Consider the following 23,684-nt stretch of genomic DNA (forward strand, 5'->3'; position numbering starts at 1 on the left):
ACCACAGGAGGGCATTTGGGTCAAAAGTGCAGCAGTTTTTCTTCCAGATAGTTTTACAGCACAGGACCAGGAGTGAGGCATGATCCAGGCTCTCACTGAACAGGAGATCTTGCTGTAAGTGACTCTGGGTGAGACTGCAATGCAGCCTTCTTTTGGCAGTTCATTGTGGTTTAACCACAAAGCTGCTCACTCACTCTTCCCCAGTGCAATGCAGGAGAGAATCAGAAGGGTAAGAGTGAGAAAACTCAGGGATTGAGATAAAGACAGTTTAATAGGTAAAGCAAAAGCAGCATATAAAAGCAAAGCAAAACAAGGAATTAATTCATTACTGCCCATGAACATGCAGGTGTTTAGCCATTACTGGAAATGCAGAGCTCCATCACGTGTAATGGTTACTTGGGAAGACAAATGACATAACACTGAGTGTCCCTTCCACCCCTTATTCCTTCTTCCCCTGGCTTTTATTGGTGACCAGGACGTCATATGGTATGGAATATACCCTTGGTCAGTTGGGGTCAGCTGTCCCAGCTGTGGCCCATCCCAACTTCTTGTGTACCCCCAGTCTACTCACTGGCACAGAGATTGCAGGGCAGCCTGTGTGAAAGACCATGGCAGAGCACATATCCACATGGAAGCCCAAGGAGGATCCCACATCAGATCGGGTCGATATTGCCTTCAGGAACTGTGGTCTGTACAGAGACCCAGCTGAAGCAGGCTCAAGGCTGATCTGTGGCTCCTGAAGAACCCACGCTGGAGAAGTCTTATGTGGAAGGACTGCTGCCCATGACAGGATCCATGCTGGAGTTGGTCTTTAAAAGCTGCAACCTATGAAAAAGTCTCATGCTGGAGATGAGGAAAAGTGTGAAGAGGAAACAGAAGCAGAAGGGACCTGTTCTGTACTGACCACAACTCCTCATTCCACATCCCACTGTGCAAATTAGAGGTGGAGGAAATAGAGGAGCAGTGAATGAAGGAGGAAAGTTGTGTCTGTGAAAAAGAGATGGGGATGGAGTGAAGGTATTTTAGGGTGTGTTGGCTTGTTCTCACGATCCAGCTCTCCTTTAAATTGGCAAGAAGTTAAATGAATCTTCCCCAAGTCAAGTCTGTTTTGCCTGTGACGGTGACTGGTCAGTAACCCCTCTGTCTTTATCTCAACCCATGACCTTTTTCATCTTCCTTTCGCCTCCTGTGCTGTTGGGGAGGGAGAGGGAGAGAGCAAGGAGCTTGGTGGGTGTGTGGAAGCCAGCCAAGGTCTTTTGGGTTCTGCATCAGCTCTGGGAATTAGAAGGGCCATGAGTCTTTGTTATTTACATGTTTTTTTTCTGCTTTCTCTCTGGGCCATCAGCAGCAGTCTCCTTCTCCCACTGTTGCTGCCCTCAGAAGATGGTGGGCCAATGGTGTCAATGGGCCTCTGTGCTTGTGTACCTGGGAGCTAGTGGCAGGCTTACAGCTTTTCTTTCCCCTGCCATCCGTCCCTCCTTGCCTCTCGTCCCCGGCCCATCCACTCCCAGTGTTTCACAGCTAGGTCAGTGCAGAAGATCTCGGCTGTCTTTGGAGTCCCCGATTTCTGAGGTCCAAGCACCAAAGACTGTTTCGTTTGCGCTGTTGGATTCAGGAGAGGGGGGAGCTAGGAGGAGGGTCGTCAAACAGCTGTCCTCTCTTGGCATCCTGGCCACAGGCCCTTCTGTTCAAGGCTGAGCTCTGGGGAAAGGGCCCTCAGTTCTCCCCTGCCACCCCTTTTTCCATTATGGGCCCCACTGTCAGGAAACCAAGATCCTCTTGCTGCAAGGGGCTGAGGTCAGTGGCCCCAGAGCAAAGCAGAAGGTGGCGGGAGAGTTTCTACCATGGAAATGTTCTTCCCCTGCCCCCCCCGGAGTGGACTGCACATGCCACGAGCTGCAAAGAGAGAGCATGGGCTGTTCTGATCGGTGCTCTCTCTAGAGTACCATGGCAGGAACCGTCAGTCGCTGGTCTGTGTCATCTTGCAGTCCCATGCAAATAACCTTTTTGTCCTGGAGGTGACTGTCTGATGGGAGCTGGGCATGTGCCAGACACCTCATCCCTGCAAAATCTGTGTAATGAACCTCTGGGGCTCCATGGGCCACTCTATGGGTGTGATGGAAGAACTGGGGACTTGCTCTAGCTACCCTTGCCCTTGGATGCGTGCCAGGCCCCCTCCTTCTGGGGATGGGTGGGATGGGGAGGAGGAGGAGGCTCTGAACTCTAGCCAAGATGATTTCTTCTACTGTCCCCTCCTTCCATCCTCATGGCCATCTTCCGTCTGACCCTTCTCCCCCAGTACAGCTCCACGCAGAGCAAGAGGGACTGCCTTGAGTGCTTGTGGGGCTGCTGACTTCCCAGGGCCTCCTGCAGCACTGGGGTCCTCCCATGAAGACAGCACAAGTAGTCATCCGCCTCTGTAGGGCGTGCTCTGAGGCCAAAGGCAATATTAGTGGGCAGAGATGCAGCAAGGGAAGGGCTGACGGTGAGTGGCTCTGGAGTAGGCAGGGACGTCTTCCGCAGCTCCAAGGGAAAACGGAACAAAATCCAGTGCAGTGAGTCCCACCCTCCCCTTCCTCCACCTTTTCCCTTGAGCAGACTGCAAGAGGTGCCATAGAAGGAAGGAGGACTCGGAGGCCCAGGCTTGGATGCAGCACAACTTTAATGAGTCTAAAGAAGAAAAGGAGGTGGCTCAGAGGGAGCGCCAGGGGCAGCCACTAAGATGCAGTGGAGCTCCTGCAGGGTGTCTACCTGCCAGCCCTGCCCAGGGAGGGAGCCCAACGGGTCGCCACTAGGCTGGCAGAGGGAGGTGTTGGCAGGAAAGCCAAGGAAGAGAGAGAAAAGAGTGGAAGAAGGCAACACTGGCCCGAAGCTCTATGTCCTTTCCAGCAACATGTTCTGAGATATTGGTAGGTTCTTGCAGAAGGACATTGCCAGCAGCTTTAGCAGGGCTGACATCTGTTGCCACAGTAGCGGCTGGTGATGCAGGAGAGGTCACAGCAGGAAGAGTTGATGGGCACTCCGTCACAGCTGAGGATGCTGCCAACAGCAGCAGAAGTGGAGGATCCCACAACAGTGTTCTGTGGGAAGGAGCTGAGGATGGGTCCGGGCAGGGTCACCACCACGGGGGAGGGCTCAATGATGACAGTGGAGTTCTGGCACTGCCTGACACAGGGCTCATTGCAGCTGTTGGCCAGCGGGGTCGGGCAGCAGGGCTGGCAGCAGGGCTGGCACTGGTTGTAGCAGGACATCTTGCCGAGCTGGAGGTGCACCTGGGAGAGAGGGCAGGGGCAAGCAGAGCACAGGGACACATGAGGAGCAGCACTGCACCCAACCGCAGGGGAGCCAAGGCACCTCCTGGCCCAGCAGATGCTGCCCAGCTCAAAGCCCAGGACCCACCTCAACTCACTCCCAGCCCCTCTCTGCACAAGACCTTCTCCCCCTCTCCGTCTCCCATGAGAAGCAGCTTCCAGCCCTGTGCTAAGACAGCCCATCCCCGCTGAGACATAGCATCCAGGAAAGACCTGATCTTGAGGGCAGAGGAGAAGAGGCTCCACACTCACCTGATTCCCAAGGAGCAGGAGGCGAGAGAAGTGGATGAGGGAGCAGAGACTTGGGCTGCCTTTTATAGTAGTCCTGCACTGCCTCAGGCCCACAAGGCACCCTTTGTGCAAGTACTAATCTTCTGACAAGTTCACATCAAATGCCAAACATCCCAGGTAATGGTATGGGCTGTGGCCTGGTTTCCTGCACGGCTGCCTTTTCATTTCCCGGCATTAGCCACGTGCTTTCCCATTTGGAGGCTTCTGTAAGTGCCGGGATGAGAGGCCCATGGATTTCCGGGGCAGAAACACATCAGTACAGGAAGAAGACTCAGCTCAAGCGCTGATGGCGCCCTGTGCGGACAGGTGACGTGCACCTGGCTCATTCCTGTGGGCTTGTTTGTGGCAAAGTTGTCAGGAAATGGGCACTGCTCTCATGTTCCTTGTCACGATGCCCAAGGACTGCCATGTGAGTGGACGTGCCCAGTCTTTTTCTCTTGTGACCCCCATCTCTCTCTGAGGGTCTCTCATTGCTGCACGCAGGTGGGCTTCTGCTGGGAGGGTTTGGCCCTGTTGCAACACTAACAGTGCTGTCAGGACAATTCTGCTGGGCTCATGTGCCTCATCCCCTCTCTGTGCAGTCTCTGCGGGCCCTCAGGCAACACCATGAAATTGTCTGGGGCCCGGCTGTTCCCTGGGGAACTTGAGTCCTTTTCTGACAATGTGTTCCCAAGCATCTCCTCACCAGAGTCCGGAGTTGCTGTGGCCCTGTGGCCTCACATGAGTGTACAGATTTTTGCTTGGTTCATTTCAGTCATGCATGAGCACACGTCTGTCAGTCTGCTCCTGTGTTGCCCTCACCATGAGGGCATGTGCAGGTTATAGCATGGGGACTCTCCCCTGGTGTGTCCTTGAGCTCCACAGAGTAGCTGGTTTCCCTTGCCAGGGGGATCCCATCTGCAGCTGAATGATGGTGCCTTAGGTCTGGCGGAGAGGTGCCCGGGGACCTGAAATTCTCTGCCTCCGGTGCCCTCCATTTCTTGCTTTACGTACAGGGAGAAAGGCCCAGAAAGCCTGCCTGGCTGTGGGGGCCGTTTTTTCCTGAATTGATTCCCAGATGATTCCCAGATGTTGCTGGGGACTGGGGTGGGACACAGGCTCCTCATGTCCCTGCCAATGCCAGCTGCACTTGTACAGCTCATCAGCCTGGTGCTGAGTGAGGCAGGGGCCGAGACCTCGCACTAGAGCACTATTTGACTGAAGGTACTGGGGTCTAGTTGTAACTCTACTCTGAGATGAAGGAGAGTTGGACAGACCCAACTCAGAGGTAGCACAGCTGAGGGCTGCCCCCTTGCCTTTGTTGGCCTTGCCGAGAGCATTCCCAGATGGTGCTGCTGGGAGCCTTCTGCTAGGGCCAACTCTCCTTCACATGGGAGCAGCTTTCAAGCTTAAGTTTTACTGCTTGGCCCCCACCTGAGTTACACCTCCAGCAGTGACAAATCAGTGCTTGTGTCTGGACATGGACCCTATGGATCTTGGGATGCACCCTGACTTGCAGGTGACTTCTCAGCTTGACTTGAGACCTGCCTCATTTCTGTTAACGCACCCTGTTATCTCTGCATGTTGTTTACCCCTTATTATTGTCATGAAACCACATCCTCACGTTGACTCACTCACCGACACACTGTTGTTGTTGTTGTTGTTGTTTAACCCTTCCCGCAACTAAGCACCATACAGCACCTCAATCACTGTCCCCAAGTGGGATGGGGGGGAGAATCAGAAGGGTAAAAGTGAGAAAAATCCTGTATTGACATGAAGACACACTAATAATTAAAGAAAAAATGCAAGAAAAAAAAAAGAAGAAAAAAAAAAAAAAAACCAAAAAAGAAAGGAAAATAAAAGCAAGAAAAGTGATGTAAAAGAAAACAGTTGTTCACCACTACTAAGTGATGGATGCTAAGCCATTGCCCAAGCAGTGTCAGCCCCTGCAAAACTCACCCCCCCAGTTTTATTGTGGAGCACAACGTTATATGGTATGGAATATCCCTTTGGTCAGTTGGGGTCAGCTTCTTGCGCACCCCCAGCCTGCTCACTGGTTGGGCAATCTAAGGAGCAGAAAAGGTGTTGATGCTGGGTAAGCCCTGCTCAGCAACAACTAAAGCATCTCTCTATTTTCAACACTTTTTTCAGCACAAATCCCTATGCACACATAGCCCTATGCCAGATGCTGTGAAGAAACTTAACTCTGTCCCAGACAAAGCCAGTACATTCTCCACCTCTTATTCCATACCATTTACATCATGTTCAGGTCCAAGACTACCTAATACATCCTCATTAATCACCACCCACCCTTCTCATCCTTTGATATACACACAGATATAATTCCCTTCCTCTATGGACCACCCCGTATTATGTCTGTAAAATTTCCATAAATGTCATCTGAGTTCATTTAGTCCATGACTTTGGACTCCTTCTGTTACAGTAGTCACTCAGGACAGGAAATGTGGTATGTTGCATGGAGTTACTGGAAACTAAAGCCAGCGCAAGTTGCGTCACAGCTGCACTTGCACTACTTCTTGTAAGGTTTGTCCTCCATTGGTTTGAGTGGTTCCTGCTGTAGTACTTCCTGTAACGTTCCCATAAGTCAAATAATGGATTACAACAATTTAAAGGTATATCTGTTTCAATGTCCCCCCTGGTCCCTTTGGTCTAGATGATAGAGTTTAACATTTGAATTAATTCCTCCCCTTGCCCTTACTTTGGTGTGGACTTATGCACAGACCACAGTCCTGTAGGTTTGTACCTGCTGCAGTGGGGCCTCATCTATGAGCAACAGTCTCTTCAGGTGTACACTTCCTGTGGCATAGTCTTATCCATGGCCACAGACGCTTTGAGGTTTTCCAGCACGGACTCCTGCACAGCCACTTGTGCTTCAAGGTGTACCTGCTGCAGCATGGACTTATCCTTGGGCCACGATCCCTTCAGAATTATACCTGCTGTGGCACTCACATAACCACAGCCACAGATGCTTCAGGGTGTCCTGCTCCCATGTGGACTCATCCACAGGTCACAGTCTCTTTCACTCAAGGGCAAGAGGGTACCCAGTAGCAGAGCAATGGACATGGTGTGAGGGAAATCTCACCTGGTCTGATGGGCCCTGGTGTGCCCGAGCCCTTATTTCAAACACAACATTGTCTTCAGAAGTTCCTTGTCTGCACACACGGGATTGTGGATGCTTCAGGGTTGCCAGCATTTTAATCATTACCTTGAGATGAGGGGGGAAGTCAAGAAAGAAATTTTCAAGTATCATAGGAAAAAATACCTAGATGCCGGCATTAATTGTGAAGCCATATGACCTTACCACAAACTCAGTGGACATTAACAGAAATGAGCCAAATGCAGTGACATGAACATGAACAACAGAAGTGAGCCAATGGCTTGAATCTGTTGTGTAATCTGTGTGGAGTCAGAGGGTCATGGGACACTGGAAAGCTCAACTTTCTGTGATGCCCCCACAATGCCATACCCTGTTGCCATCAGCTCAGCACTGACAATAAACTGTAGAGTAATGTTGCAAGGTGGGGAATTCCTGCATGGGTTTGTAGTGAACATATATTTTGGGTTTCCAAAGACCACAGCTCACAAGGGTTACAGGGTGGCTGTCTAGTGCCTTAGGACCTGAGGACTAGTGGGTTTGATTTTTGGGTGTTGAATCACTAATGTGATGGTTGAGCTAATCCCGATCTGCTAAATTCAAATTCAGAGAGAAACCATCTGATGCTGGCCATGATAACTCTTCTGAATTAGTTGAACGGAACATTTTTGGGTAATGTTTGGACTCAGCCTGCAGCCCCTGACCACAGCTTGATTTCCTGGTGGTGTGGACAGACAGAAGACATTAGACATGCACATCTGCAGGCTCACCTCTAGGATCCACTCCTGTCCTTGGACTGGAATGTGCTTTGGAGTGAAGACAGCTCTGCCAATGAAAGGCACAGTTTTGAAAAAGGGTAGATAGGAAGGACACAGCAGAATGGGAACCACTGGCAACTTTGTACTGCAGAAAGGGTCATTACCTCTTTGCTTTTGGGCAGTGAGAGACTACTTGCTGTCCACAGGACAAGCCGGGATGTAGATGGGGGACCTCCGTGCAGAGGAAAAGACTTTCTGGCTTTGTTTCAACTTCCTACCTGGGCTAAGTTGATTTCCACAGCCCCCCACCTGGATAGCTACAGTCTTCCCTCTGAGACTCCTCCAGCTCAATTACTCTGCTGTGCTGGGGCTGTTGTTCCAACCAGTGCCCAAGAACAACAGTCAAAGCTATTGAGACCACTTTTGAACGTAGAGCCCAAAAGAGACAGCTCATAAATGCTGCTGAGTGCAGAAGCACGTCACATTGTAACTACCACATCTCAAGGCAAGGTAGGGGGGTCTGCTCTCACACAGAGCCTTTCAGCATCAGAACTGAATCCTGGCACTGATGAAGCCTTAGAGGGCCTGTTCCCAAGGAAAGCTACTCTGTACTTGGGGAACATCAGGTACCACAGAGCAGCAGTGGGAGTTTGGGAGCTGTTTATGGTCCTGGATCTGCCCTGACCCATAGGGATGTTGGTTTCACATGGAACTGGGACTTGAATGTGTGGTTTACTGTGGCCTGGCCAAAACTAACTTGTCAATCACCTCAGCTCTGCCTGTCTGTGCAGCAGCTGGGTGAAATCAGGTGCTGCACCAAGTGATCATGGTGTTGCATGAGGGTCTTGTCCCTACTATCTGTGCCCATGGGAGCTAGTCATGCTCCTACCTTGGGGCTGTTCCTGGGGCTATTCACCAAACCCCATTCCTGCTGTCTGTCCTTCAGGGCAGTCTTCTATCCGAGCCTACTCCTCCAACACAGCTCCACTTAGAGCAGGAGGGACTGTCTTCCCCAACAGCTTGTATCACCTCCTGCAGTCCCCCAGCTCCCCTCTTGAGGTCAGCAGAAGGCAGGCTTCCCATCTGCAGGACATACTCCAAGCCTGATGAGGCATTTCTGGGCAGAGATGCAGCAAGGCAGTCCCTGGTGGCTACTGTCATTTGGGCAGCTGGCAACATCTTCCACAGGTTCAGGGGACACTTCACAAAGCTTCCCAGTGCAGTGTGCCCCAACCCCTCCTTCCTCTCAGAATAGTGAAGGTTGCCCATGTGCCCTTACGTCATGTTGATTTTACTAGAACAATGCTTTTGTCCCTTGGCAGCTTGTGAGAACACCCTGAGAGAGAAGGATGACACAGAGGCTCAGGTTGGGTTGCAGCAGAATTTTAATGATTTATAAGAGGGAAATGAGGTAAACAAGTGGAAGATATGATGTAGAGAGCACCAGATCATCCAAGAACCTGTGCCCTGAGGCCAGGGTGGAGTTCCCAAAAGGTGTCCAACTGCCTACACTGCAAAGGCAGGGGGGCAGCAGAAAAAACCCATGGCTCTGGGGAGCAGAAGACAAGAGAAAAAACAGAGAGAAAAAAGGTGAGAAGCAGCCAAGTTATACATTGGCCATGTTTTCAGAGAGCCCAGGCGTGCTTCTTCCTGCTTTCCTTTGCAGGTGGAGCCATGGATGCTCAGTCCCTCTGAAATTGATGACCCAACACTCTGTCCTCAGACCAGAATAATCTAACTTCCTGGGGGTCCTTCTGTGTGAAGTCAGCAGTGACTTTAGCAGGGGTTGCACCTTCTGCCGCAGTAGCGGCTGGAAATGCTGGAAAGGTCACAGCATCCGGAGTTGATGGGCACTCCCTGGCAGCTGAGGATGCTGCCAACAGCAGCAGAGGTGGAGGATCCCACAACGGTGTTCTGCGGGAAGGAGCTGAGGATGGGTCCAGGCAGGGTCACCACCACGGGGGAGGGCTCAATGACAACAGTGGAGTTCTGGCACTGCCTGACACAGGGCTCGTTGCAGCTGTTGGCCAGTGGGGTTGGGCCGCAGGGCTGGCAGGGCAGGCAGGGCTGGCAGGGCTGGCACTGATTGTAGCAGGACATCTTGTGGAGCCGGAGGTGCACCTGGAGGAGAGGACAGGGATGGTGAGGAGCATGGGGGACACATGAGGAGCAGCCTGTCTGCCCACCTGCAGGGAGCCAAGGCAGGTGCTGAGCAGGGAGCTGGAGGCTGGGCAGGGAGACCCATATACCCCTTTGCCTGATGCCTCAGGCATGGTGCAAAGAGAGCCAGGCCCAGGAAAGCTCTTTCCTAGCCATGAGCCCAAGAGTGTCCTCAGCCCAGGTCCAGCGCCTCTCCATGCTAGAACTTTTCCACAACAGGCCGTCTCCCCCCTTCCACTCCCAGGACAGGCAGCCCAAAGCTCTAGCATAGGACAGAGCAGATATTATCTGACATGTCCGCTGAGACATGGCTTCATGATGTAGGAGAAGGAGAAGGGACTTCGGACTCACCTGGTTCTCAAGGAGAAGGAGAGTGAAGTGGATAAGGGACCCAGGACCTGAACTGGCTTTTATATTGGTCCTGCGCTGCCCCAGGCACAGAGGTAGCCCTAGAAGAGTTAATAATTTTCTGACAAGCTGTTCTGAAATGTATTAAATCCCAGGTAATGATACAGGCTGTGTTTCGGTTTCCTGGTGCCTTTTCATTTCCTTGTTTTTGCCATGCTCATTCCATCATGGATATTTGTTTTGAGCTTTAGAATGAGATTTCCTAAAATTTCTGGAGCATTAACATGTCATTGTGGGCAGAACAGTCACACCAGTTGCTGGAGGGATCCTATACAGAGTAGGAACACTGGCCTGGGGCATTCCTGGGGGGTTGTTTTCAGCCTCATTGGCAAGAAAGACCAAGCTTCTCTCAGCCCTGCAATCCTTGACCCAAAGACTCCTCTAGGTAAGGACATGACATGTCCTTTTGCCTCTCTCCCTCCCAGCCCTTTCTGATTGTCACTGGTGTTTCTCTTCTCAGGCAGGTGGACTGCACTGCTGAGTTTCAACATTTCTTCTTCTAACAGCAACCTTGGGAGAGATTTCCCAGGCTGTTTGGCTTCCTCCCCTTTCTAGGCCATGTCTGAGGATTCCCAGCCAATCCATATTATGGGCCTTGAGGTTCCCTGGGGTACTCAAGCCCTGCCAGGGTTGTGCCTAGTTAAATCCATAGGTGGTCATGTGTAGGCATTCTTGTCTGATGGGTGCACTTATGTGTATGATAGATTTCTTTGAATGCAAGGTGTGGACAAATTTGCATGCAATTCCATGCAGGTGAGCATGAACATGTCTGTTTGTACATACCTGACTCTCATCACAAGATGTGGTGGTCATGGCAGAGGCCTTTTCCGCTTCTCTGTCCACAAGCACCACAGAGCTGCATGTTCTCCAGGCCAGAAGGGGCCTAACTTCAGCAGAGCAGTGACAGCTCCCAGGTGGAGATGTGCCCCAGCAGCAGGCACCGAGAAGCAATTTCCTGTGCCCTTTGTCTCCTGACCTTCAAAAGATCGTGCTCTGCTACTGCAGACTTCAGAGACCAAAAAGGACTGTTTCACTCCAGTTTGGAAATTCTGTATAATGCAACGTACTGGTTGGAGTTCCTCAGCACTGCCTGTCCCCTCAGGCTACATTACCTCTCCTCTCTTTTATTTTTAAGGAGCTCAAAAGAACGTTAGCTTTGTGTCCAGGGACAAACGTTGGGAAATCCTGCCCACCTTGTCCAGGGAAACCTTGAGTGGATCTCCTTCCAGTGTTGTGCTGGTGACGCCTGTCTCTGTGGAGACAGAGCTTAAGCTACACAGAGGAAGGAAGGCAGGAGAGATGGCCACCATGGCCAACTGGGTAGCAGAGGGAGGTGGGGAAGGCTGGAAGCTGGTAACTTCTGGCAATAGAAAAAAGGCTTCTGCTCCACCTGCAGACTTTAACTTCAGAACAGGTGCTGTCACCTGGGAACTGTTCAGAACAAGAAGATGCATAAGGGAATTCATCAGAGGGAGCTGTGCTCAAATCATTTTTCCTTCATGAAGAAAAGACCAGTGGCATCTTTAGGAGACTCCCTATCTTAGGAATCTTAAGCACCGGTCTGCTAACCCGACTTGGCGTCTCAGGTGGTTTCTTGATTGCCAAAGGGCAGATGCAATATATTTCAGAGGGACTGCCGGGCTTGTCTGGCCTTTGGAGTATTGTGCTGTGCTGCTCTTTGATGCAGGCACCAATGATAATGCCCCAAGTGTTTCTATAGTGACTACAGAGCCCTGGGGTGAAGTAAGGGTACAACAGCCCAAATTGGAAAGGTTTGAGTAGAAAAGAACTCTTCCAGTGGATCAACATGCTTTGTGTTGCAGGCAGAACTTTGAGTTTGGGTACCAGAGTATCTTTGGTGAACAAGGACTACTGATCAAGGATGAGAAATTTTTGACAAAGCCATGCAACATAGTCTTTGCAGTCAGGCATGTTAACAAAGAGAGCATAACTCTAAAGTAGGTATGGCAGGGGAGGTTTACCATGGAGGAAAGACAAGTGAGAGCATAAGGGGTAGAAGAGATAGCTAAAAAGCTATGCCCATGCCCTAATTATGGTACTGCACTAATCTTATTTTAAAACATACTGCTTTTAAATGAAAATGCGACAACCAACCTGTCCCCTCCCCACACTGTAGCAGTTGAGCACATCACAATGAACTGTTGTTCAAGAAGTTATTTCAGGTGAGAGATGCCCCCCATCCCCAACAACCCACAGCTTTGTTCTGCCAGCCCACTCTTACCTCTGAGGGGTAGCAAGAGGGGTTCATGTGACTGTTTGTACTACTCAGCTGTGGGGGACACAATGTGGGTCATTCTGTGCGATGGCAAATGTTCTGTATCTCTGCAGACAAGTACCACTAGTAAACTGAATACTGAGAAGTCATGCTTAGGACTGTGCTAGTCCTAGTTACATACCCTCTCACAGCCTCATTATATGGCTGTTGGCTTCCTGCCGAGACACATATTGGTGCATAGAAATGCTCCTCATGTGGACACAACACCCAGGAAACTGTTTCATCTAAAACGTGGGTAGTATTCATGAATTACTCTCTTGAGCTCACATCTTAGGCCTGCATTCCCAGACAAGCTACCTAAGAACTTATTCAGGTACAGCAGCTCAGCCTGTGTGTCTGCACTCGCTAGAGCAGGTTTCTTCACATTAAGATGTGTGAGATACAGCCATGATCTAGTGTCTCTGTACTCCTTTCGTCTTCACTGGACCTGGTTAATCTGGGGAGGGATTCTAGGAGGGCTAGCACAGCTCAGACCACAAAAACAGGACATACCTTCTGGTGCAGAGGAGGTCCTGCCTGCCCATGCAGAGGTTGAAAAACACTCACAGGAGCTCTTGTAGAATGCAAGGAACAATCCTGGAGACGGATGTAACTGATGTCCCCTGCCCAGGGTACAGGGCTAGCCAAACTCTGGTCTTGGTGTTCATGGAACTGCAGCAGGTAGCCTGGAAATATCTGCTGCGGGGAGTTTTGGATGCTTCCCATCCTTGCCGTGTCTCCAGATGATCAAAGATAATGAACGCTAAGCAGCAACTTCCAACTTCCTTCCTCAGGTGCAATGTGGATTCCTCTCCCTGCACCCTGGTATCTTTCCTAGGGGATGGCTGGAACCTCACCAGGTGACTCCTTTTGTGCTGCTGAGTCTGGCTGTGAACAGGACAGAGAGGGACAACTCATCCAGTTTTGGCTGAGAATTGTTCCTCGTTGTCCTGTTCTTAGCCATTTGCCTCCTGATCCTGGCTAGGAATACCTTGACCAACCCGGGGCAGGATGATGAAGACACTTGCATCAGGGCAGCAAATGCACACATGGGGTAGAGCTCTGGGTGTGGAGAGAGAAGTTCCTCTGTGCAGATGTGTGTGGGAACATCTGGGAGCTCACACCAGGACTCTGTGCCCTTCCCCATAGCTCCGCTGCCCTGCCTGTGCCTGGCAAAATGTAAGCATGCTATCAAGCCCTTCCTGTCCTTGCCTTGGAGCTGCCAGGGAAGATATGCTCTCCTGCACAGGGCTGCTGAGACAGGTGAGGCCTCTCCAGGGCCAGGCTAAGGACAGGTGGGTTGGGGAGATTGTGTCCCAAGTCTGGTCCATGCCAAGAAGGTGTGCGGCAGTAGCAGCAGCCCCACCATGGCTCTAAGTCCCATGGGCAGTGGCCAAGCTTGAGGTGCAGCAGGGAGGCAGCTCCACCTTCTCTGTGAGCACCCAGTGGGTGGTTGTAGACAGCAGTTACTACTTGTAGGCCTCTTGAGGCTGATCAAACCCAGACCTTTCAGCCACTCCTCATGTAAAGGTATGTGGAATGGGAGAGTGCCTGTTCCACTAATGTTACCAGATCAAGGACCTTTCTAGTGCAAGTGGGATAATATATAAAGGGGGATGCAATAACCAGAATCACAAGGAGGCACAAACCTGATAGACAAGGGATAACAAAAATCAAGCCTAAAAGTCTCCAATAGCTAATTAACGGGCCCTTAAGAAAATACAGGCATAGCTTTGGAGAAGGGCCACCTGGACTTTGTAACTGATAAGAAGGGGGAAACGAGATGAACACAAGGTTTTGGGAAATTCAATGAGGGCCTGTGGCACTAGGGAAAAATTATTAAGGAATGTTTAGGGAAAGGGAATGAGAAATACAGATGGGGGAATATAAAAGGGGCTTGTTAGATGTAAGCAGCTGCCAGTCAGAAGCTTGTCTAACTGAGCCCTGCCCTCAATTACTGCATTATGTCCTATCTTCTCATTAAATCTTCCTTAGCTGTCTTTCCATGTGATTTTACTCTCCAGGTGAGTGAATGCTGTAAGGACTGGATGCCAGCAACTGAGGGGACCAGAGGGAGTGAAATAAGGTCAGCAGCTGGAGTCAGATCAAAGTGAAGGGGCTGCTGGGGCTGTGGTGCCAGAACCTGGAGTGGACAAGGTCCCAGTGTCAGCAACCAGTGTGGGACCACAGGTGACAGGCCCCATATGCCTGTGTGCCAGTGGTTGGGGACCAGTGTATTTATATTTTCCTTAGACTGGTATGCAGGCGTACGGGGAATTGACTGTCAAGCTTCAAGCTGGACTAGCAGGCAAGTTGGAGGCTCAGGATCTGCGCAGTTGAGCAGATCTGTACTGCTATTTGAGGGATCCTCAAGGGTGGGTGTGCTTGTGAGACATGTTTGTGACTGTGTGCATTTGTTTGCTAGCAAGCATCAAGATGGACTAGCTGGCAAGGAGGAGATGAGTGGGATGGATAAGAGAGCTCAGGATCTGAGCAGAGTCTTAGACAGGCAGAGTGGCCATGCTGATATTTGAGGCATCCATGAATGTGCATGTAATTGTGACTCTAGAGAGTGGGGGCATGTGTGTTTTCGCTGATGAACTTCATTCCTTATCAGCTGGATAGAAGGAAGAGGATTTGGCTGTCTATGTTTGGCGTGAATTCCAGTGATGTTATGTGTGGTTGCGGCTGAAGGCAATGCCTTGTCTGTGGCAACCTGTGCAGTCAGCCCTATCAGTGTCCTGTGCGTTTGCGCATGTCTCTGGGATACACACTGACCCTCTTTACTGTTTGAACTTGTAAACAGGAAACCAGCCGCCTCTTCCATTGGCCAGGGAGACAGAGGTCACTGTCTTGCTGAGTGAAGTAGGATGGGCTCCAGCAACTTGCACAGGAGGAATCAGCAGGTCCCAGATTCTGCCGGAGGCAGGCAGTTATAACAACCCTTTGCAACCCTCAGCGTCCTGGTGGCCCGCATTGGACTTGCATTGGTGTTTCAATGTCTTTCTTGGCCTGAAAAGCCCTTAACAGGACACAGTGCTGCTGGGGAAGTTTCACAAGTGCTGAATAGAGGGGAAGAATCACCTCCATTGGCATGCCCCTTACTCTTTTGCTAAGACAGCCCAGGATGTGGCAGACCTTCATCCCTGCAAAGCACATTGCTGGCATGTGTTCAACTGATTGTCCATCAGCACCCCCAGATCCTATTTCGGAAAGCTGATTTCTAGCCAAGCAGCCCCTGGTGTGCCCTGTTGTGTGGGGAGATTGTTCTGTCATGAAGGAGAGGACTTTTCATTAGCCTTTTTAAGCACCCTGAGGTTCCTTCCAGCCCATTTCTCTAGCCCGCCTCAGCACCCTGAATAGAAGTTCTTCCCTCCCGTCTATCACCTGCTTCCCGCTCAATCAGGTATCATGTATGAACTTACTGAAAGTCCATTCTGTCCCACCATCTAGGTTGTTAATAAAGATGTTAAGCAATGTTAGCTCCTATCAGACCCAGGAGGATGCCACTGGGAAACTGCTACCATGTGTCTATGACCCTATAAGAGGGCTTTCTCAGCAGCAAGAGTTTCTAGGGAGTGGCATGGGGACAGTCAAAGCCAGAGCACACACATCCACAGCAGGAGTGGTGTGGGATGGGGGAACCTGCACTCCCAGAAGACAGAATATATGCTTGTAACCCATAGGGGGACAGGGTGGAGGGAGGACCCATAACTGTATTCCTGGGCATGCATGTGTAAGTGTGTGTGTGTGCGTGCACTTGTGCGTGATGAGAACTTTCTAATATTAGCTAACAGGGAAGTGTTTAAATATTTGCAGCTTCTTACTGGCATTTCCCAAGTGTCTCACAAGGTGATTTATCTGTTGTATTGCTGCTGCTGATCTTGAACAAATAGGTCACTGATTGCCTATTAACTATGTGTTACCAATAAATCAAAAAAATGCGTCAACCTTTCTGGTTACATCACATGAACAGAGCACTTTTCCCCTCTGCTACATATGATCTTCCAAGGGAACCAGATACCCAGCCTCTCTCCTCTTCCCCACAGACCCATCTGTCCCCAGAGAACTGACCAGTACAGACTGGTGACAGCCTTCTCCACATTCTAACTCAGAGGCACCTCATTACTCTCCCCAGGGAACCCTGGCATACAGCCTTCCAGAGTCCCACCCCCTTCCCCAGCCTGTATGGTCCTTTTCATTTAGTCAGGAGTCTGCATTGGGATGCACATGCTTGGCTTCAGTGGAGGGTCTTCATTTCTCATCTCCAGGCATCAGACTACCTTACACGGAACTCATCATCTTGAGCTGACTGTTGATACTTCATGAGACCTTCTTCCATCTATCCCTTGGCTACGTGCTCCCAGAAAACCTCCATCAAGAGCAGACCAGACAGCCTTGCCCACTTTCTAGGATTTTGTGGTTTTCCCCTTCCTCCAAGCAGGCATTGAAGGATTGGCCACTGGGGTGCAACAGGAAGAATGAAAGGTGTTAGGTTATGTGGTAAAATCCCAGGCTGCACAAACACAAAAGAACACAAAGAGACAACGGCAAGGACAGAACTCAGATAATGCCCTCAGGCATCTAGTCCCAGGACCATCACAGGAGAGTGGTCAGCCAATCGGCCATCTCCACAAGCCCAGAGGAGCATAGAGGCACAGCGACAGGTGGGGGAACTCAAAATAATGTATTGAGAGGAACGGACACCCTAGGCGTCAGTGCCATTATCTAGATATGAAACCCATCAAGATGAGTTAGTGGGATTGGCTCAGATTGGGGGGGACCACTCCTTAGCCATATGGGACATATTATGGGATGTGGGGTAAAAACATGTTGGGATTGCTTAAGGCTTAGTATGGCATGTTTAGGGGAGGAACCAAAGGTGGGGAAAGTGATTTGGGGAGGAACAAATGTGGCAAAACAGAGGAATAAAGGGATAAAAAGAACTGGTAACATGTGAAGGGGTGGATGGTTAGTAAACTTGTCTGATCATGCCCCGAGCCTAGTAATTGCAGTGTCTCTTGTCTTCCTGTTAAATGCAATTTCTACTTATTTCCCAGCATAAGAAACTTTCTATTCTGTGTAAATCCATATGTATGGAGATCTAGGTGACAGCAACTGGAGTGTCACCTTGGGTAAGAGGGCCCATACATCTGGGGTGTTCATGTCTGCCGGTGGATCCAAAGGCCAGTTACTGGGTAGACTCTAAGCCAAGCTACTCCAGAGGTCCACATGGTATACATGTATACATATATTTCCCACTAAATGAGCCACAGAGGAACAGGATCACAGAATCAGAGAATAGTTTGGGTTGGAAGGGACTTTTAAAGGCCACCTAGTGCAACACCCCTGCCATGAGCAGGGACATCTTCAACCAGGTCAGGTTGCTCAGAGCCCCGTCCAACCTGACCTTGAATGTTTCCAGGGATGAGGTATCTACCCCCTCTCTGGGCAACCTGGACCCATGTCTCACCACCCTCACTGTAAGACATTTCTTCCTTATATCTAGTCTAAATCTTCCCTGTTTTAGTTTAAAGCCCTTACCTCTTGTCCTATTGCAACAAGCCTTGCTAAAACGTTTGTCCCAATATGACGGCCTTAGTACTCTTTTGTTTTCATATGGGTGCTGAGTGTGCCTGCCTGTGTTGAGCTGTGTGGTTTGCTTGTATGTGTGCGTGTGTGCTTACTTGGAATACATTCTGAGCCTCTCTACTGTTTCAATCTGGGCACATGGAACTGTGGAAGCATTTCTACTGAGCTGCCAGATTTGGCACTCCTTAACATGAAGCGCTGCAGCTCTTCAAGGAGTCTTAGCCATGGAGGTTATATTCAGCTTGGCCTTCAAGCTAAGCTGGAGGGGAACCTGATCACAGGGATAAATACTCTACATGGTACTGTTTGCCTTCATGTCTCCTAGCTGCATTTTTGTGGTCATTAGGATCACTTAATCTAACAAGGAAATGAGCAAGATAGGAGGACTCATCCTGGAAAGGCGGCAGCTGGGACTTTCCTTTACGTCACCATTTTGTAGATCCTGCCCAAGAACTAGTGTTAACAATTACCCATTTTTCATTAGCTGGGGTCCTTTCTAGCAGCAGTTTATTTCCAGGAGTCACTTATTCCAGCCCCCAGCTGCAGGAAAGGATTTTTTAGTGGGTGGAGAACACCCTCCAGAGCATGTAGCGTGAGGTCTGTATCTCCTCTTGGTCATATTCAGTGCCTATCAGAGAGAGGTTTCTATAGCTTGTGTTTAAGGTATTTCCCTGTGCTGGGTGAGGAGCAAAGGCATGGGGGCATGTGTACTCAGTCTTCTGGGACAGTGGTGGAAGAATGGTCCACGGGGAGCAAGTGAGACGTCCTGAAAGTCCACACCTGGCTTTGTTTTCTGAAGTTAAACAGGGATAGAACTGAATGACCATTGTAGGAGAAATTGCAATGGGACCCTGAAGGAGTATTAAGCCCTTGGAAACCTGGAAAAATGAAAGGAATCATGACAGACTGACCCCACCAGAGAAGCTGACCCATCTTATCTGACTTAAGGTTGTAGAAGGCTATGTAACTACACTCTGAACTGGGTCACTTAATTTAAATCCATCTCTTTAGTTAGGACAAAGCAGGTCTTGGCTAAAAAGAGCATAGGCAGAAGCTCATCTTTAAAGTTCACAAGAAATCAATGGCCTCAGCTAAACACATGTTTATTCATCTTTCCCTTGAGTCTAGTATTGGTGTTGAATCTGTGCAGTTCACTGTACTATTGAAGAGACTTTAGACAGAAATGGATCCCCTTGTCACACACTGGTCCACCTAGAGTTCCTAGAACAACAGCTTTTCCATGGTAGCATGAGAAGAAGACTCAAGGCTCCTGCTGACCAAGTTGCACGCAATGATTTAAAGGCATGTGTGCAGTTTCCCCAGGGAGACCTAAAGGCCACCCAGACCTGCCCCAGCTGAAGTGTGGAATGTTTTTTACCACTCATTAAGACTTGGAAGATAAGTCATTCCCATGAGGCTAATTAGAGTGCTTTTCCAGTTTGGTTGGCTTGTTTGTTTTTATTGGCAGGGGAGATGGTAAACAGGAGGATTTTAATAAACTCTCAAGACAATAGCATTTCTTTCTGTCTTCTTTTGTCTGAGTCTTTGCCTTTTGTTTTAGTAAAGACAAGGCATTCTGATGTGGCAAATTCAGCGGATAAAGGTGCCTTCATGGGAAATGGAGTATTTACCACTGGTGAGAATCCTCTAAGCCCAGATAACCAGTGAATTTATCACCCACCTTAAACTCCACTTCCCCAGCTTGTATCTCCACAGTTTGGCTATAGGGATAATCTGGAAGAGAGGGCAGAAAGGGTTGGTAAAGCCAATGTGAACAAAATGTTCACTTTTCTAGTTGAATGGGATAAACTAATTGCATGATCTATATGCATTGTCATGTGCACATAGCTTGCTTCATCAAATGATCAGAGGTGCACTCATTACCTGCCATACCAGCCCATACAAGCACATCCATCCAATTTCTGAACCTCACACCCATGTCCAAAGTACACTAGGGAGAGAGAGGTGGCAGGGAAAGGGGTTTTGTGTGCAAGAAAGAAGTTGGGCAGGTTGCTCTAACTAGCTGTATCCATCACACAATGCACAAGTAAATTGCCCTCCCTTGGACTTGACACAGGAGTTTTAGAAAGTTATTTTATCATGTCCAGCATCTGTTTTGGCCCTGGAGAGTGTAGACAGTGTCCCTTTGGGTAGAAGTCTTCTAAACAAAACCTGTATGTCTATGAATTTTTGTCTTGCCTCAGCCAGCTTTAGTCTTTAAACTCTCTTGACCACCACTGGGAGAAGAATTGATCCTTCTAAAACATGGTTTGCCTAACCTGTACAGTAACTTTTGGAGGACGTGAGATAAGGCCTGAGTTTGCCCATTTCTCTCCACTGATGATCAGAAAGTGGAGCAAAGATGAACAGCTCAGGTCAAGACACGTGCTCTAGAGGTCAAGGAGATCAATTCCTTTCTAATTAGAATTATAGCTTCAAATAAATATCTGAAAAAGTCTCAATTAGCTCAGACAAGCTACATCCTGGAAAGCTGTTTTTGCTCATTTATAACATGAAAGGGAGGTTTATGAGTCTGATTCCTTGCATATGTATCCACTGAGATGTTAAACTACCTGTGGTGTATCAAAGGCACTCATCTCAGTTCTTCCCTTCACCCATGCAAAGAGAGCAGAACTTTCCATGGGTGATCCATGACGTCCTACACTGGATCACTACCTCTACATCACTGATGATATCTCTCCCCACTGACCTGAGTGAGGGCACCAGTTACCTGATGCACAGCTCAGATTTTTATTTAGGTTGTTATGATTCAGACCTTAACTGTGATATATGCTCTGACATCTAAAATGAGGTAGGATTAATTAAACCTTAATATTTCTGTATTTAGACATCTATATTTGCCATCTACTTATTTTCGGCTCTGGAGATATCACAATCTTCACAGCCAGGTGTTTGACACTTCTGGTCTTTTGGAATGCTTCCTGTTAGCAGCTCAAATGTGTGGGTTTTTCACTTCATAGAACTGGAGAGAGAGTCAAGAGCTTCTGGGAAAGGCTTGGAGGGCAGACCAATACGGTGATGTCATACTGGACATTTACTACAAGCCACCTGATCAAGGAGAGGAAGTAGACAAAGGCTTCTTCAGGCTGCTAGAGGAAGCCTCACAATCACAGTTCCTCATTCTCCCAGGGAACTCTCCCTGTTCCCTCTCATATCCGCTGAAAGAACAACACAGTGGATCACAAACAACTCAGGTGATCTGCAGTGTACTAAAAACATTTTTTCAAATGCAGGTGATCCACTGATCACTGACTGGGGTAAATTATCTGCTCTACCAGTTGCTCACCTAAAAGGATGAACTGGGTGAGGGTATGAAGTCTGAAGGCAGCTTTGGCTGCAGTGAACACGAGATGGTAGAGTTTAAAATCCTGAGAGAAATGGATCAAGAAATGGATCAAGTAAGACAAATAGTAGCATCAGAATCATGACAGCAGGATTCATCTGTTTTAGGGATCTACTTGTCAGCAGATGGGCTACCCACGAGGAATATGGAGACATTGATTTTACCATATCCCTGAGCCCAGGGCAGAATCTGCATGAGGGAAGCATTACCCACAGAGAAGAAAGATAAAGATAGGGAGCACACAATCAAATTGGGCCTACACAAGTCCAGGGAAGCAGATGGGATGTAAGGTCAATTTTTTACCTTATTTAAAAACTGGTCATATCTTAGGATAGGTCTAAAGCATCTTAAATACTTCTCAAATGCTTCCTATGAGAACTAAACTTCTCACCGTCCAACACCAACTCCATATGCACTCTGGATTCCCCATAAATAAATAAATGGTGAAACAGAGATTTATGACTTTCATAATAGTGAAAGGGCCTTCTGCACTCCACACAATTCCCCCATACTCCCAGGATACACTGCAGAAGAAATGAGGTGCTCTGAAGGTATACTGTGTGTGACCTCTTTAGCACTGATCTCAAGGTGGATTTATGACAAACCTGTTTCCACTGGAGTCTCTGATGTAACTGGTGTGAATGGCCACAGTTAGGGCTAGGGGCCCTCTTGGATACCTTTGCTTTCCTCCTTGTGTCCATTTGCTCCCCATATCCATACAGGGTACTGCATCATGTCCCCGTATTTTCCTGACAGGAACACCTGCAAGTGTAGGATACTCAGTGACATCTCAAACCAAAAGAAGCACCAGCAGGTATGCGAGCAGCTGTGTTGATCCAAGGATCTCCTCTGAATAAAAGTGACACCAGGGTCATGGTCTGAATGACTTTCTCACTGGAAATATGCATGGCTAAAGGAAGATAGTTCCCACCCCAGAATCTTCCAGTCAGAAAACATGCTGCCACACCTGCCCCAAGACCAAGTTCACATTTCAACCCAGATTGCTTTATTTACTTCCCTGATAAAAAGAAGTTCAGCATTTGGCTTCAGTTCCCACATCCAGTAGCCCCAACCATCCCATTACCTCTAAGGAAAAAGCAAGCCAGAGAAAGATATTACTGAATTAAAAGTCTTTCTCTCTCCCCCTCCTCTTCTTGGAGAGAGAGATGAGGGAGGGCATCTGTTGTTTGCTTCAGTGGCCAAACCAGGACAATTACCTTCTCTTCTCAATTGGGCATGTTTCCCTAAGGCCCTCTTCTACCTCTGCCTGTTGCTATTGCACATCCTAGGTGGAAGCCAGACTCTTGCAGAGGTACTCCTGGGACGGAGTGCATTCCTTCCCATGTTCTCTTCATCAATTTGCAGGAGAACCAGATTTGTGCCCTGAAATCCACATCTAGTTGGAGTTGTTAGTGCAGACAGTAGCCCTTCTGAGCACCCTCCTCAGTGCCCCCTTGACCTCTCTGTTCCTCAGACTGTAGATGAGTGGGTTGATGAGAGGTGTGAGGACTGTGTAAAAAAAGGAGAAGATTTTGTTGAGCTGTCTCAATGGCACTCTTCTGGGCAGCATGTAGACAATGATGAGGGTCCCATAGAAAACAATGACCATAGTGAGGTGAGAGGAGCAGGTGGAAAAGGCCTTGTGCCTCCCTATGCTGGATGGGATCCTCAGGATGGCAGCTATGATGCAGACATAGGATGCCAGAGTGAACAGAAATGGGAAAACTACATCTGGGAAAGATAATATGATAATAAGAATTTCGATCATCCCAGTGTCGCTGCAGGAAAGTTCTAGCAATGGAGCTTCTTCACAGAAGAAATGGTCAATTGCATTGGGGCCACAGAACTTTTGGCGAGATATGAAAGATGTGATTCCTGTAGAAATTAGCAGTCCTGCAACCCATGATCCAGCCACCAGTTGGAGACACACCTTCCAGTTCATGAGCCCTGCATAAAGCAGGGGTTGACATATGGCCAGATACCGATCATAAGACATGGCAGCCAGCAGGTAACACTCAGAAGTTGCAAAAGTGCCGAAGAAGAAAAACTGTGCCATACATCCCTGCACAGAGATGGTCCTGTCTCCAGTCAGGAAGCTGACTAGCAGCCTGGGAAGGATGGTGGAGCTGTAGCAGGTCTCTAGGCTGGACAAATTCACCAGGAAGAAATACATGGGTGTGTGGAGATGTGGGTCTGTGACCACAAGCATAATGATGAGGATGTTCCCAACCATGGTCACTGTGTATATGGTCAGACAGAGGAGAAAGAGAGGTGCCTGGAGCTCATGGGCATCCCCCAGTCCCAGCAAGAGGAACTCCATCAGCAAAGTTTGGTTGTCCCATTCCACTCTCTCCATGCTGTGTTGTAGATCTTTCTTTTTCCCAGTTGCCAGGCAGGAGAGCTGCAAGTTAGAGCTCTTGCTGATGTGTTA

General features: G+C 49.0%; 2 protein-coding genes and 1 pseudogene across 3 annotated transcripts in view; all 3 read right to left on the minus strand.

Annotated features, from left to right (window-relative positions):
- Nucleotides 1–23,684, minus strand: part of LOC309680974 (feather keratin 1-like) — a 283,730-nt pseudogene that overhangs the window by 71,550 nt on the left and 188,496 nt on the right. The gene's annotated exons all lie outside the window — the stretch shown is intronic.
- LOC309681160 (uncharacterized protein) overlaps nt 1–23,684 on the minus strand; it is a gene marked incomplete at both ends in the record, with an annotated part of 195,815 nt that overhangs the window by 28,585 nt on the left and 143,546 nt on the right. The window lies entirely within an intron of this gene.
- On the minus strand, nt 22,650–23,609 carry LOC309681161 (olfactory receptor 2D2-like; the record flags this gene model as incomplete). Its single annotated transcript, XM_082494999.1, has 1 exon — nt 22,650–23,609. One exon carries the CDS (start codon nt 23,607–23,609, stop codon nt 22,650–22,652), a length of 960 nt encoding a protein of 319 aa, XP_082351125.1.

The sequence above is a fragment of the Vanellus vanellus genome (assembly GCF_965231255.1).
Source record: "Vanellus vanellus genome assembly, chromosome: 24".
In the NCBI taxonomy this organism is placed as follows: domain Eukaryota; kingdom Metazoa; phylum Chordata; class Aves; order Charadriiformes; family Charadriidae; genus Vanellus; species Vanellus vanellus.